Raw genomic sequence first — 15,868 nt, forward strand, 5'->3', positions numbered from 1 at the left:
GATATGTGCCCCCTCACAGTAGTTATGCCCAGATATTCTCCACCTCACAGTAGTTATGCCCAGATATTCTCCACCTCACAGTAGTTATGCCCAGATATTCGCCCCCTCACAGTAGTTATGCCCAGATATGTGCCCCTTCACAGTAGTTATGCCCTGATATGTGCCCCCTCAGAATAATTATGCCCTGATATATACCCATTCACAGTACTTATGCCCACATTGTGACCCCTTTACCATAGTCATGCACCCTTCATAGTAGTGAGGCCCAGGTCAACTGGGCAGTGTTTGTGGAAGTGCATGACTTCCAATGAAACACTCTTCTAGTAAATACATTATGTGTCATCGTTTCCTATTGATTCAGCAGATTTGAGTAAAAGACCAGAATGCATATAGTCAGCATTTCATCTAGAAGTATGGACTCTGAGTACAGTGCGAAGCAGGAGGGACTGATGGACAAGCAGAGATCAGGTAATGGCGTCATTTCTTTACATGTAGCATAATAAGATAGTGCTCATATCTGTTACATCTATGCTCTAGTATGTGTGAGTGTGATCACACTTCAGAGATTTGGTCGCTTATTTTGATTTGTTATTGTGAGCCGAAACCAGTAGTGAAGCCTACAGAGAGACCGGGTGTTCCTTCTGTGTTTTTGACCTGGTTTTACCTCACAATAACTGATCACTACCTAACGCTGGGTTCACACCTGAGCGCACTGGATGGAGCGCTCTGTATGCGCGATTCTACGGGCGTCTCACATACGCGGCTCCTGTGCAAGCGAACGCCCATTGTCGCGCGTTCCCGGAAGTCTATGTACGGGAACGCGCGACACTACGCCCCAAAGAAGCTCCTGTACTTCTTGGGGCGTTGGGCGTTTTACAGCGCGTTCGTACGTGCTGTAAAACGCTCAGGTGAGAACCATTCCCATAGGGAATCATTGGTTCTTGCCTGTTGAGCGTTTTACAGCGCTTAGGAACGCGCTGTAAAACGCTCAGGTGTGAACCCAGCGTTAGATTCTGAGCCCCATTTAGGACAGATTGATGATATTGTCTGTAAATCGCTGTGGAATATGTCAGCGCTATAGAAGTGAGCATAATAAATAAATTATAAAGTAACTGACCAAATCACTGAAGTGTGAACTTGGCCTAACCTGTAACTGCAAATCAATGGCAGCGACTCTGCGGCGGTTCCATCCTGAGTAGACATACTCCGAGGGTACCGTCACACAGGCAGCTCTCCTGATGCAGGTTTGGAAGCCAAAACCAGGAGTGAATTCAAAAAAAGAGGAGCAGTCGGATCTGTCCTTTATACTTGGCCTCCTTTTAATAATCCACTTTTGATTTTGGCTTCCAAAACTGCATCAGGAAACCTGTCTGTGTGTCAGCACGATATCTGTCTATCTTATATAATATCTATCTATCTATTATCTATCAATCTCATATCTATCTATCTAATATAATATCTATCTATCTATCTCATATCTATCTATTTAATATCATATCTATCTCAATTCTACTAACAAACACATACAAGGCCGTCCATAACCTGTCCCCTCCCTACATCTCTGAGCTACTTTCCCGATACACCCCCACACACAATCTCAGATCCTCACAAGACCTCCTTCTCTCCTCTTATCACCTCTTCCCACAATCGACTCCAAGATTTCTCCCGTGCATCCCCCATACTCTGAAACTTGCTTCCCCAACATATCAGACTCTCACCTACAGTGGAATCCTTCAAAAGAAACCTAAAAACCCAACTATTCAGACAAGCCTACAACCAGTGACCCTGCTGCCTGTATACTGCCATGACCAACTTAACCCGCACCTACTGTGTCCCTCTCCCATACCATGTAGATTGTAAGCCCTCACGGGTAGGGCCCTCTCTCCTTCTGTACCAGTTTGTAACTCGTCTTGTTCATGCTTAGTGCAATTGTCTGTATTATGTATGTGCACCACTTATCATATGTACAGCGCTATGGAATGAATGGCGCTTTAATAACAAATAATATCTATCTACCTAATATAATATCTATCTATTTATCTATCAATCTCATATCTTTCTCATATCTATCTATTATTAATATCTATCTAATATCATATCTATTTATCTATCTCATATCTAATATCTAGCCATCTCTTATCTATCTATCATTAATCTTTCTATTTTTTATCTCTCTATCTATTTATCTATCTAATATCATCTATCTATCTCTCTATCTATCTATTATCTATCTCATATCTCTTGCACACATTTTTGGGAAGTGCCGTGGAGTTTGTTTTCTATTATCTATCTATCTATCCAGGGGAGCACCCAGGAATTTTGTCTAGGGGGGGTCCGAAAGGCATAAAATGTGACATGTGTAGTGCGCTGTGCTAATTCAATTTTTCAAAGCCCCCTTTATATTTAAAAATGCAGGGAAGGGGTGTAGTGTGTTGCGCTGATTCTTTTACTTGGCGATTCTAAAAGCCCCGTAGGAAAATAACAATGCGGCCCGCGAAGCGCGCCACAAATTTGTTGGCCCCGCCCATTATTAAAAGCCCCTCCTACATATAATAGGCCACTCCCAATAAACCCTGTACAGCTTACATTCTATAGTTGCGGCCTGTCTCTACACATCATACTGAGAGAGGGGGGGGCCTGTCCTGGCTGCACTGCCTGCTTCACAACAATAAACAGCAGCAGGCTACAGACAGGAAGCTCCTCTGCTCTCCTCCTCCCCTGATCATGCTCAAGGCCTATGGTTCCCCCCACCATCTGCCTGCTGCCCGTGGCCTGCTGCCCCCCTTGACTGTCCTCACCCAGCTCTGAATCCTCCTTCTGCAAATGGCAGGGGGAAGAGCCGGAGCATCTCCTCTCCTACATAGCGCCCCATACCTCTTACATCCAGTGATGTCACCTTTGTTGTAGATGTTCTCTTTCTTTATCTTCTCCATTCAGACCAGACCGCCATGATGATTTTCCACCCATCTCTGCAGAGATTAACAAACAGACATTAGTTTCCCACATTTCCATCATCTTCTGAGCACCCTTTCCTGCCACCCCCAATACTATACTGCAGAAAAAGTCCCACCTGGAAATACTACTACCACACAGATGGTGCCCCAATACTGTGCCCGCTGTCCCCCAATACTATACTGCAGAAACAGTCCCACCTGGAAATACTACTACCACACAGATAGTGCCCCAATACTGTGCCCGCTGTGCCCCCAATACTATACTGCAGAAACAGCCCCCCTGGAAATACTACTGCCACACAGATAGTGCCCCAATATTGTGCCCGCTGTGCCCCCAATACTATACTGCAGAAACAGCCCCCCTGGAAATACTACTACCACACAGATAGTGCCCCAATACTGTGCCCGCTGTGCCCCCAATACTATACTGCAGAAACAGCCCCCCTGGAAATACTACTACCACACAGATAGTGCCCTAATACTGTGCCCGCTGTGCCCCCAATACTATACTGCAGAAACAGCCCCCCTGGAAATAATACTGCCACACAGATAGTGCCCCAATACTGTGCCCGCTGTGCCCCCAATACTATACTGCAGAAACAGCCCCACTGGAAATACTACTGCCACACAGATGGTGCCCCCTTCAACAATTATTGGCACACAGTGCTCTAAAAAATTAACTGCGCCCAGACACTAATAGTATAAAGATAATGTCCCCCAAAAATAATTGTGCTAAGCTGATACAGTGGCAGGGTGCCCCCCAAAGTAACAGTGCTCCCAAAATAGAAATAATTTTCTGCCAGAGCACACTTAGTAATAATAATGCCCCTATAGTGCCCATACTAGTAATCATGTTCCTCATAGCCCCCAAGTAGTAGCAAAGCTTCGCATAATACCTCCTAGTACTAATAATTCTCCCTACAATATGACAGTACATGAAATACCCCCGCTTAGTGCCCGCTGTTGAGCTAATGTCCCCATAATGTATGCCAGTATAAAATACCCCTATATAGTGCCCCAGTAAATGCCCTCAGTGCTCCTCTCCCCCTTAATATGCCAGTAACAAATGCCCCTTCTAAGTGCCACCATATGCCCCAATAGTGCTCCTCTCCCCCATAGTGCCCCCAAATAATGTCCCATAGTGCCGCTCTCCCCTATAGTGCCTCCCATAATGTGCCAGTAAAAAATGCCCCCTTAGTGCCACCAGATGCCATAATGCCCCCATAATGTGCCAATAAGAATAAAGGCCCCTTTAGAGCCCCCACTTCCCCTTAGTGCCCCCAAATAATGCCCCTATAGTGCCACCAGATGCCCCATAGTGCCATTCTCCCCTATAGTGCCCCCATAATGTGTCAATAAAAAAAAGCCCCTTTAGACCACCCAGATGCCCCCATAGTGCTCCTTTCCCCCATGGTGCCGCCCCATAATGTGCCAGTAAAAAAATACCCCTTCAAAGTGCCACCATATGCCCCAATAGTGCTCCACTCCTCCATAGTGCCGCCCTCCCCTATAGTGCCTCCCATAATGTGCCAGTAAAAAATGCCCCCTTAGTGCCACCAGATGCCATAATGCCCCCCATGTGCCAATAAGAAAAAAAGTCCCTTTTAGAACCCCCACTTCCCCATAGTGCCCCCAAATAATGCCCCTATAGTGCCACCAGATGCCCCATCCCATACGGCACGTTCTCCCCTATAGTGCCCCCCATAATGTGTAAAAAAAAAAAGCCCCTTTAGAGCCCCCATAGTGCTCCTCTCCCCATGGTGCCCCCCAAATAATGCCCCTATAGTGCCACCAGATGCCCCATAGTGCCGTTCTCCCCTATAGTGCCCCCCATAACGTGTAAAAAAAAAAAGCCCCTTTAGAGCCCCCATTAGTGCTCCTCTCCCCCATGGTACCCCCCCCCTCATAATGTGCCAGTAAGAAGTGCCACCCCCAAAAAATGGGGCTGTAAGAATTGTCAGATGCCCCCATAGTGCCCCCCCCCCTCCAAAAAAAATAAATACACTGATACTTACCTCGATCAGCAGCGATGCGATGCAGGCCTCTTCCGGCCTGTGTCCCTGCTGTGTGCTGCCCGGCTCAGGTGGCGCGATGACGACGTCATCGCGCCGCCTGAGCCGGCCTCTGATAGGCTGCAGGCATTAGTGCCTGCGGCCTATCAGAAGAACAGGGGAGGGACACACCTCTCCCTCCCCTGCCGCAGCACAGGCATCTGTATATCTGTCCTAAGGACGGCGATACAGATGGATTAGATATGGAGATGAGCGCTTCCACAATGGAAGCTCTCATCTCCTACTGCCCCCCCCAGCCCCCCACCACCACCGCCGCCGCCGCAATTACATCCAGGGCCGCGCCGCCTGTGGTGATCAGCGGTGCGGCCCTGAAGGAAAAATAATAATAATAATATATTGTTTGGTTGTTCTAGGGGGGATCCAGACCCGCCGGACCCCCCTGTAGGTGCGCCACTGTAAGCAACTATATATCAGACCACATGTCACCAAGAGTCATTGATATACTGACCCACATGCAACATACACTCAATGAAAGGGACAAGGGGAACAGCCCATACTAACCAAAGGGGGAATGCAGGATGATGGCTCCTAGCCCGCCTCGCTTCTTCAGGGGGCGACCTAATGGGTGTTCTGTTGAATTAACACACATATCCTATTTGTATGCAAATCGTTGGTTGTTTAAACATATCTGATATCTATCTATCACCTTGAGAGCTTCTTTCTCCTAGAAAACATCCTTCCATGTACCTTATGTGGCACCTGGATTCAGCATCGTCAGATGCAGCCCCTGAGCCCAAAGTGCATTGAGAGGGCACCATTCAATGGGGAGGGGCCAGTTCAAAAGGGTGGAGTCTGAAAAGTGGGTGAGTAAATGGACAGCAAAACACTGGGGGTGCGCTGTGAGCGTTACAACCTCATATCTTCTGGGAGCCAACCTTCACAACTTGTCAAGTCTGAGTTTACATCTACCCGATGTTTACATCTACTATGTTCCTTCACTTTCCTGGTCTTTTTACAGGAGATATGAGGTCGTACTTCAAGGAAAGACCTGTGATCATCACATATGGACTGCTGGCACTTTCATTTATCCTGGTTATTGTCCTCTTCGCAACTGTCCACTCTCAGAGTTAGTAACTCTTGTTCATACATTATCTGCAATGTGAATCTGTGGAGCAATGTAATTGTGCTAATAAATATGATAAAAACTTAATAAAAATGTTTTTGTAAAACAAAACTAAACCACCTCCCCCAAATTGCATTTTAATCAGTAAAAGTCTTTATTATGGACAAAAAGAATACCATAAAAAACTATGAAAATTTGGTAGCTTCGCATCTGTAATGAGCGTCCTATAAAATTATGTCATTTAAGCTACTTGCACACGACCATTGTGTGTTTTGCGGTTCGCAAATTGCGGATCCGCAAAACACGGATACAGGCTTTGTGTGTACCGCATTTTGTAGATCAGCCGGATGCCCTTTGTTAGAAATGCCCCAAAACGTTCAAGAATAGGACATGTTCTATTGTTTTTGTGGGGCCTCGGAACGGCAGCATACCGTTTTCTGGCCCCATTGAAATAAATGGGTCCGCATACGATCCGCCAAAATGCGTATCGGATGCAAACCGAAAATATGGTCTTGTGAATGCCCCCTTAACCTGTGTGATGGATGGCATGAAATAAAAATGCAATGCCAAAATTACTGTTTTCTGTTCATCCCAGCTCTCAAAAACATGGAATAAAGAGCGAACAAAAAGTTGCACATTTCCATTGATTGTAAAAATAAAAAAAGTTGCCGCTTTTAGAATATGGCAGCACTTTTAAAACAGTAAATTTTTTGTGGTAAAACATTAAAAAAAACTATATTAATATGGGCTCTCCATAATCGTAATAAAAAAAAAATTACAGTTGACGTCAATTATAATAAACAGTGAAGATTGGGGAATTATTTTTTTTCATTCTGCCTTCCATAAAATGGATTTTAAAAAAGTAATCAGAAAGACCTATGTACTCCAAAAATGGTACCAATAAAAACTACAACTTGCCCCCCCCCACCCAAAAAAAACTGCTCCCTCTATGTCAAAAAATGTTGCAGCGCTCAGAATATGATAATAAATATTAAATAATAAAATACATTTTTTTAAAGTGCATTTATTGTTCAAAACTAGTAAAGCATATAAAATACATAAATATGATATTGCCGTAATCGTACTGAGCAAATCGAGTTGCTGTATCCGAACCCAATTCTATTAAAAACTACGTTAAGAATATGGCCCCCGTCCTACTGTAAACCTGATGGCCTCTTGGGAGGTCTTTCCGAAGCTTCAGCAAATATCGCAAGACTTACTTCATCTCGTGTCAGTTCGCTTATTCGCATAAATTACTGTATCAAAATAAAAGCTAAACTCTGCTTCAAAGCAGAGTTTGGCTTAATATTTTGATGTTTTTTCATTTTCCTATGAATAAAAGTTTATAATTTAAGCTATATGAGCCTCAAAATGGTGCCATGGACATAGAAAATGAATCCCATGAAGAACAAGCCCACCTACTGCTACAAAGACTGAAAAATACAAAAGTTACGGCGTTTGGAGCGCAACAAAGAAAAAGTTGCTTTGTCCTAAATGTCTAATATAGGCCAGTCCTAAAGGGGTTAAAGAGCCTTGAAACATGACCCATTTTATCAGTCAACACACCCATCTTGAGAGGAAGTCAGAAAACTTCCTCTCATCCAGCAAGTTTCTTCTGTTGTCAGGCGGCTTCGCTCCCATTCAGAAATGACTCCTCGTCTTGTAAACACAGGAAGGACTTTTGGTGGCTGAAGATTGCTGGCCAGAAGGGACACATAGTCTTGCGTAGTCATTGTAAGAGTAAGGCTACTTTCACACTTGCGTTTGCAATTCCGCTCGTGAGCTCCGTTTGAAGGAGCTCACGAGCGGACGCGAACGCCTCCGTTCAGCCCTGATGCAGTCTGAATGGAGCGGATCCGCTCAGACTGCATCAGTCTGGCGGCGTTCAGCCTCTGCTCCGCTCGCCTCCGCACGGACAGGCGGACAGCTGAACGCTGCTTGCAGCGTTCAGCTGTCCGCCTGGCCGTGCGGAGGCGTGCGGATCCGTCCAGACTTAAAATGTAAGTCAATGGGAACGGATCCGCTTGAAGATGAGCCCATATGGCTCAATCTTCAAGCGGATCCGTCCCCCATTGACTTTACATTGAAAGTCTGAACGGATCCGCTCAGGCTACTTGCGAACTTAGAAATTTTTCTAAGTTATTAATGCAGACGGATCCGTACTGAACGGAGCCTCCGTCTGCATTAATATGATCGGATCCGTTCAGAACGGATCCGATCAAGCGCAAGTGTGAAAGTAGCCTTAGACAACAGGGTGTGACCATGTATATTAACCGGCTGGAACCAAATTGTTGATTCAATGCTCATTGTTTATAAGGCATCTGTCAGTAGATTTGTACCTAGGGACCTGTGCGCTTGGCAGCTGAAGACATCTGTGTTGGTCCCATGTTCCTATGTGCCCACATTGCTGAGGAAAATTATGTTTTAATATATGCAAATGAGCAGGGGTGCACCTAGCCTGAGGCGAAAACTGAAACAGCACCCTTCCCCCCAATGCCAATTGTTTAACCTAACCCCTTTGCCACAATGAAAGTGCTCGTTGCCCATGGCCCTTCCACTGCCCCTACCTGGTGCTGCCTGAGGCGATAGCCTCACCTTGCCTCATTGATGGTGCACCCCTGCAAATGAGCCTCTTTGAGCAACGGGGGTGTTGCTGTTACACCTAGAGGCTCTGCTCTCTCTGCAACTGCCGCACCCTCTGCACTTTGATTGACAGGACCGGATAGTGAAAACATCATCATGCCTGGCCCAATCAAAGTGGAGAGGGCGTGGCAGCTGCAGAGAGAGCAGAGCCTCTAGATGTAACGACAATTGAAAAACGGTTGACAGGTGCCCTTTAAAGGGTTTTCCAGAACTTAGACATTGATGGCCTTTTCTCAGGATAGGTCATTGATATTCAGATTGGTGGGGGTCCGACTCTGCATTTGTGGGCAGTTGCTGGCAGCAGAAACAATGCAGTGGATAGAAGGCACCGTCCACTGTGTAGTTTCCGGCGCTGCCGTACTGTGGGTCAACTACAATTCACTTGAATGAGATCTGAGCTGCAGTACCAGGCACAGCCACTACACAGTGGATGGAACCTTGTGCTTCCGGCTCCGTCCACTGTGTAGTGTGAGAAGGCATCAGCGCTCACAGTAGCGCCACGCCCTTCTTGAAGCTTTTTGTAGGCCATGTGACCTCACGTTAAATCGGTCACATGACCTAGTCGCAACTCAGCCCCACTGAAGTAAATGGTGCTGAGCTGTGATACCAAGCATAGCCACTATACAGTGTACGGCGCTGTACTTGGTGAGCTGAGATAAGGCCGTGCCGCTGCTGCAAGCTCCTGTGCCTTTTCAAACAGCTGATCGGTGGGGGGTCCCAGGTGTCAGACTTCCCACCAGAGACTGATGACCTATACTGATACTGATGACATTATTTGCAGTCACACCTTCAAATGCAAGCTGGATGATAATTTACCATTAATGGGCGAGAATTTTTTTTGAAGCATAAAGCCTTATGACTGTCATGACCCACAAGTATAAAAATCTTTTATTGAATTAATCTTTCCTCTTAGATTTCACACCAGAAAGGAAAGAGTTGGCCAGCAAGGATGACATTCTCGGCCTGAACATCACTGGTAAGACGTCATGATGTCCTCTTTTGATAATGCAGTAGGTTATTTTCTTAAAGGGAATGTATTGCCTCAACTTTTTTATTAACTAAAATGATAAAATGCTGAAAAAGCTGTATCTTACACTGCACAGAATTGAAGCCCAAAAGGATGGTTTTGCGACATTGTGTGACTTTATTCTCAACACTGGGGGGTGGTCAGTGTGAGACACTAAAGGAGCATTTGGATGCACCAGTAATCGTCCAGCTTATCAGGACCTACCAGGTCCTACGAATGGTCATTCCCAATCATCTGGCCGTCTAAATGTGCCGCTGATCACCGGATGAAAATGAAATGCTCGTTCATCGGGTGATCCTGTCGCTCGTGCAGGCACCACTGATCATGGCTTCTGAGTGGTTGGTCGTGCTGTCTAAACAGAAGGATATCGATGCATGTTTAAGAGCAACTGACTGTCGGGAAGAAACTTTTAGATGGCCTGATGGGGGGGGGGGGGGTCAATCCATGAAACATTCCCAAAGTCCAGAGAACATGGTGCACATAAACAGACTGTACGGTTGGGGAAGGTTGTTACATAGGCCAAGCATTCAGTTATCTAGTGCCTATGTCTGACCTTAGGTCTTATAACCAGAAGGGTGTGTGGACAGTTTTATTGAAATACCCTCTATAGTTTTGAAGTAACCACATCGTCTTGTTTTTCCCCTCTCTTCCACAGTTAATTTGTTGACAGAAAAGATGAAAGAAATAGAGCACGTTGCAAAAAGTAAGAATGCACTAATACAAAGGGCAGATTTCTAAATGTACCACATACGTAACAGTCAAGTAAGAGGCTCCTGAGAAGTATCGGAGAGAGACTTCATCCATAATTGATCACAGAGCTCAGGCTTACAGAATTTGGAGGGGTGTGACGAGGCCTAATTTGTTTGTTGCAAATAGTGTTGAGTGAATCGAGCTTTGGATCATAGATCCGAAGTCAATTCGCTCAACCACTTTGTTTTAATGCTGTACGGAGGCAAAATTAGATTCACGCGAAGTCGCGCAAGACTTCGGTAATCAGGTAATAGTTCAAATTAGGAATGAGAAGCTGGGTTTGGTACCGAATGGTGCCTCAGTACCAAACCTGACTTTGCATTCCTAATTTAAACTGTATAAAAAGATGTAGGACTGATTTCTAAATTCGTTCTCTGAAGTCTTGCGCGACTTTGAGTAAATTGAATTTTGCCTTACTGAGGTGATACATTTTAATACTGTATGGAAAAATTTCTTCGTACAGTATTAAAACAAAGTGTTTGAACAAATCGAATTCGGATCTATGATCCAAAGATCGATTCGCTCAACTAGTCGCAACTGGGCAAAATGTTTAACACTGCTGGAGATGGAGACTGGAGATATGAGGGTACGACCACACATTCAAGTTTTTTAATGCAGTTTTTGAAGCCAAAATTAGGTACTGCATGATAAAAGAACAGAAAGTATTAGAAGGGTTTACCAATTTACATCAACATCCAGTACGATAATCATTTATGAAGGCAGCTGTAATTTTGTAATGTATTTCTTCACCTTTCTTGCTCCTATCTTCCGTTCTGGTCTGGAGTTTATCCTCCTCATCGAGGAGACACAATGCCCATAGCAATTATCACTCCTTGAGATCGTTGGGGGGTCCTAACACTCGGTGATTTGTCACCATGACATTCCAAAAGTACAGCTGCACTTAAAACAATCATATTTCAGAATATCGCACCATCTTTATTTCAGAGAAAGGCATGTGTGACGCTGGTTGGCAACTGTTTGACAGCAAATGCTACTTCTTCTCAAGCACCAAGTCTAACTGGTATAGATCCAGGACCATGTGCGTACAGAAGAGCGCTGACTTAGTTGTAATTAACAATGAAAACGAACAGGTGAGATGTCAATTAAATATCAAATTATCTTTAAGGGGACCCCTACACAGAGCAGCCAGGCCGCCGAAACCATATGCAGGTTACTACTAATTGCCAAGCTGTACCTGTGATTACAACGTAAACCATGGACAGTCCAAGGGCAGCCCAACAATTAGCAGTCATCCATGTTCTGTAGTCATTGGAGAAAGGTCCTCCAGTACTGGTTGTGCCTGTCCTCATGGCTTCTGGGTAGCGAGAACCTAGGGGGGCATTTATGTCTCTGATATGAGGCCCCCTTCTATGTCACTGTGTATATGAATTTCAGTACTGGTATTTAGTTTGGCTTTGTGTTGTACCATGACTGTAGAGTATTTTTGTAGGGTAGTGGTGACAGCTTTGGTATTTTACAACATCGCTACATGGCAGTGTTTTTTGGGCACCATACTGTATGGCACTGTGGAATAATTATTTATACACCGTATGGCAGTATATCGGGTGGAGAGGGGCTCCGACTGTAAAAACCACAAGAGCACTTTCCATTGTAAGACAAGTCCTGAATGACTGTTGGATCTCGACCTCAGGTATAAAATACAGAACTTGATGATCTTTCTATTATACTCATAACTTTACTTTCCATACTATCCATACAGTCTGTGAGAAAATGATTGTTTTTGGTCATACTTGAGTTGTGTATGAACTAAGGTTCAACCTTTATTTTCCTTATCTACTACTACAGAGGTTTAAGCAAATGGACTGATCCCTTATTGGGGACCAAAGGGAATAAAACTTAACATTTAATGGTAATATTAGAATAAGTGGCACAAAAAAGGATACAAAAAATGGACAAGCCCGGATGGGCCAAAAGACAGATGCACGAAAATAGACCAGTGTAAAGAATGGAACGTTCTCACCCGGATAGTTGATGGACGGACAGGTCTGTGTGGACGAAGCCCGGTTGGCGATGCCTCAGGGGAGATGTCCGGTTCTTGGAAGGTGGTGGTCACTGGATGCGTGCGTTAAGGATGGTTCCGAAGTTTGCTTGGTGGTAGGCAAGGTCGGGAACAGTAGTCCCTAGTGTGTCCCTAAAGAAGGGGGGGGGGGGGGGGAAGGGGCTAGTAGACCCTACCTACCTATACGGAGTGCTTGCTCTGCAAGGAGCGACCCCGTCCGGATACCTAACCCTGGTGCGGGCCGGTGTCCCTAATATGCCCTATAGGTGTCCCGACGTGTCACGTTTCAGTTGGAAAAACTCATCAGGGGACGTAGAAAAATACAGGGTAACAGGCAGTGTGGCGCCTGAAAAATGAGCAATACTAGTAGCCAGACAGGCTAGAAAAAATGACTACAAGTTATGAGCCGAGTCATTGGGCCAAAAATGGCTAACAGACACAAAAGAATGGACCAGTGGGGCCTATTCAAGCTCAGGGTACGGTGGCCAGGGCAGTGAGACCGGACAACAAAAATATCTTAACAGCAGGATCGCAAGTGCTGGCAAGCCAGTGGGCTGTCTAAGCACAAAAAAAGCGCTATGAAGCGCAGTGTGATCGCTGTAGGGCCCAGGTCATGGGGTATATAGTCAGGGGCTGTCGGCACTGCTTACCTAGAAAGCGCCGCTTATAAAGGGAAGAGCACAGCTCTTTTTTCCAACTGAAACGTGACACGTTGGGACACCTATAGGGCATATTAGGGACACCGGCCCGCACCAGGGTTAGGTATCCGGACGGGGTCGCTCCTTGCGGAGCAAGCACTCCGTATAGGTAGGTAGGGTCTACTAGCCCCTCCCCCCCCCCCCTTCTTTAGGGACACACTAGGGACTACTGTTCCCGACCTTGCCTACCACCAAGCAAACTTCGGTACCATCCTTAACGCACGCATCCAGTGACCACCACCTTCCAAGAACCGGACATCTCCCCTGAGGCATCACCAACCGGGCTTCGTCCACATAGACCTGTCTGTCCATCAACTATCCGGGTGAGAACGTTCCATTCTTTACACTGGTCTATTTTCGTGCATCTGTCTTTTGGCCCATCCGGGCTTGTCCATTTTTTGTATCCTTTTTTGTGCCATTTATTCTAATATTACCATTAAATGTTAAGTTTTATTCCCTTTGGTCCCCAATAAGGGATCAGTCCATTTGCTCCATACATTTTGGGATTATTTTGGTCAAGGCTCAAAGCTAGACCTGTGCACTTTTTTGTATTTTACTACAGAGGTTTATCAAGGATATAGTGAAGAGCACTTCTTACTGGATTGGCCTAACTGACACCGAGGAGGAGGGAAATTGGACATGGGTCGATGGAACAGACTACAAAACATCGTACAAGTAAGCAATCCATTCCACAGATTATCTGTCCACTAAGAAAGGTGGGTTTGGTCAACAGTCTAATGTGTGTGGGGAGCTCCCGAATCTCCCTCAACAGATTTATGGGAGAGAAAGATGAGGGGAAAAATAATATTTCACACAATCCTTTTGTACTCCCTGGAGATAAGCCACCGCCAGAAGTGTCTCCCCTCTCCTCATTGAGTACAAATACATGTTTGCCCGATTTCGAACATGTATGTGTATGGGGGAGCTGGGAGAGATAACTGTCAGCCAATAAATTGTTTGGCCAACAGTTATTGAATGTTCCAGCCTGCGGAATGATTGGGGGGCCCTGTACATACTGTAGCATTGCATTCTTATCCACTTGGGATAGGCCATCAATATTTGAGCAATAATGGGGGAAGGGGCAACTTTCAGGATACCAGCCAAACAGCAGGATGATTAGGGAGATAAGACTGAGGCTGTGTTTGGTACTACAGCTAAGTTCAATTCACTTGGGATAGGCCATCAATATTTAGTCTCAGAAAACACCCTTAGTGCATGTTCACACGTAACGGAAATGCTGTGGATTTGTTGATGAAGAGTTTCCACTGCAGAAGATCCTGAGATCCTTCCCATGTGGCCTTACCCTACAAACCCCTTACAATGGTATAAAATAACAAAAGGAGTAGTCATCACTCCACTAACCCTTTTCTACTCCCATGCATGTTCCGCCGCTCCAGCAATGTTATTTTAAACTTACATGTGACCACTGAATACAGTCACTGACCACAGGGCTGACCTCAATGGCGTCAACATATCACCTCTAGAACTAAGGATTGGCCGTGTGACATTTCGTCATCTCTGGATCAATGAGAGACGAGGGAAGTGCTGGCGTAGGATGAGCAGGGACTTGGTATGGTTACTAGTTTGTTATTTTATACCATTGTAAGCAGCTTGTAATACATTTCCTGGGTTGGGAAATCCCTTTAAAGGGCAACTAAACCTTTGATGAAAAACTAAAGTACAGAAGCACTGCTCGGAGTGCTCTGCCTCTTCTGCTATCCTCTGTTCTGCTCAGTTTTTTGAGCACGTGCAGTACGTATCCCATATGCTTCCTAAGAATCCGTACTCCACACTCTAAAAACAGAAATGATGATGAAAGCTGAAGGGGCAGAGCTCTGAGCAGCACTTCTGCCCCTTCGTTTGTTCAAAAAAGTTTTAGTCACCCTTTAACTTCTCCTGTATAGTGTTATAAGGCAGGCACTTTCATTATTTTGCCTTCTTATTGCAGGTCCTGGAGGCCAAATGAGCCCAATAGTTCGGGAGGTAATGAAGACTGTGGCCAACTTTGGAAGGATGGAAATTGGAATGACGTAGCCTGCCATGATTTCAACACTTATGCCATCTGCGAGAAGAAACTCTGAATTTCCATTGTCCTCATGGACAGTCATTATAAATATCTACACTCATTACAACTCAGAGCTTTTTATGATTATATCATTATGTATATAGTTTTAGAATCTGGTGACTGTTGGGATACAATGAAATGTTGTGGACAACTGATGATAGACCATGTAACTGAGATAAGTCTGATCTTTATTTTCTATATTAAAAATAAAATCTGATAAGTGGATTTCTGTATGCCAGTTTTATGGGTGGACTATCCCCCAACATAAGCTGGTAATGATAGAAAAGAAGCATGTGCTATATAACCAACTCCTGTGGCCAGGGGTGGACATACTGCTTGGCCTGCTCAGTAACATATAAGGGACTACATGCATTTCCATGCTTGTCTCACAAGGAGTGGTAGATTGGCAAACCAGTGTGGGATTTTCTGGAGAATATATAACAAAAACAGGTGCACTCTGCTGTCTTACTAAACCCTCAAACTAGTGTTAAAATTGAGAGATTAGCCAACATGTCCTACGGTGTAGGACATGTCTGAGCCCGAGCACCACGCCAAGGTTTCTCAAGTAGCTTGGGA

General features: G+C 45.1%; 1 protein-coding gene across 1 annotated transcript; it reads left to right on the forward strand.

The window, feature by feature from the left end:
* Positions 1–393: 393 nt before the first annotated feature.
* LOC122927217 (hepatic lectin-like) lies at positions 394–15,517 on the forward strand. The gene is made up of 7 exons (XM_044278865.1): positions 394–468; positions 5,985–6,092; positions 9,646–9,708; positions 10,415–10,462; positions 11,455–11,600; positions 13,790–13,902; positions 15,176–15,517. The coding sequence occupies exons 1-7, from the start codon at positions 414–416 to the stop codon at positions 15,306–15,308; spliced, it is 666 nt and encodes a 221-aa protein (XP_044134800.1). The 5' UTR covers positions 394–413; the 3' UTR covers positions 15,309–15,517.
* The last annotated feature ends 351 nt before the right edge of the window (positions 15,518–15,868 follow it).

This window comes from Bufo gargarizans, chromosome 2 (assembly GCF_014858855.1).
Source record: "Bufo gargarizans isolate SCDJY-AF-19 chromosome 2, ASM1485885v1, whole genome shotgun sequence".
In the NCBI taxonomy this organism is placed as follows: Eukaryota; Metazoa; Chordata; class Amphibia; order Anura; family Bufonidae; genus Bufo; species Bufo gargarizans.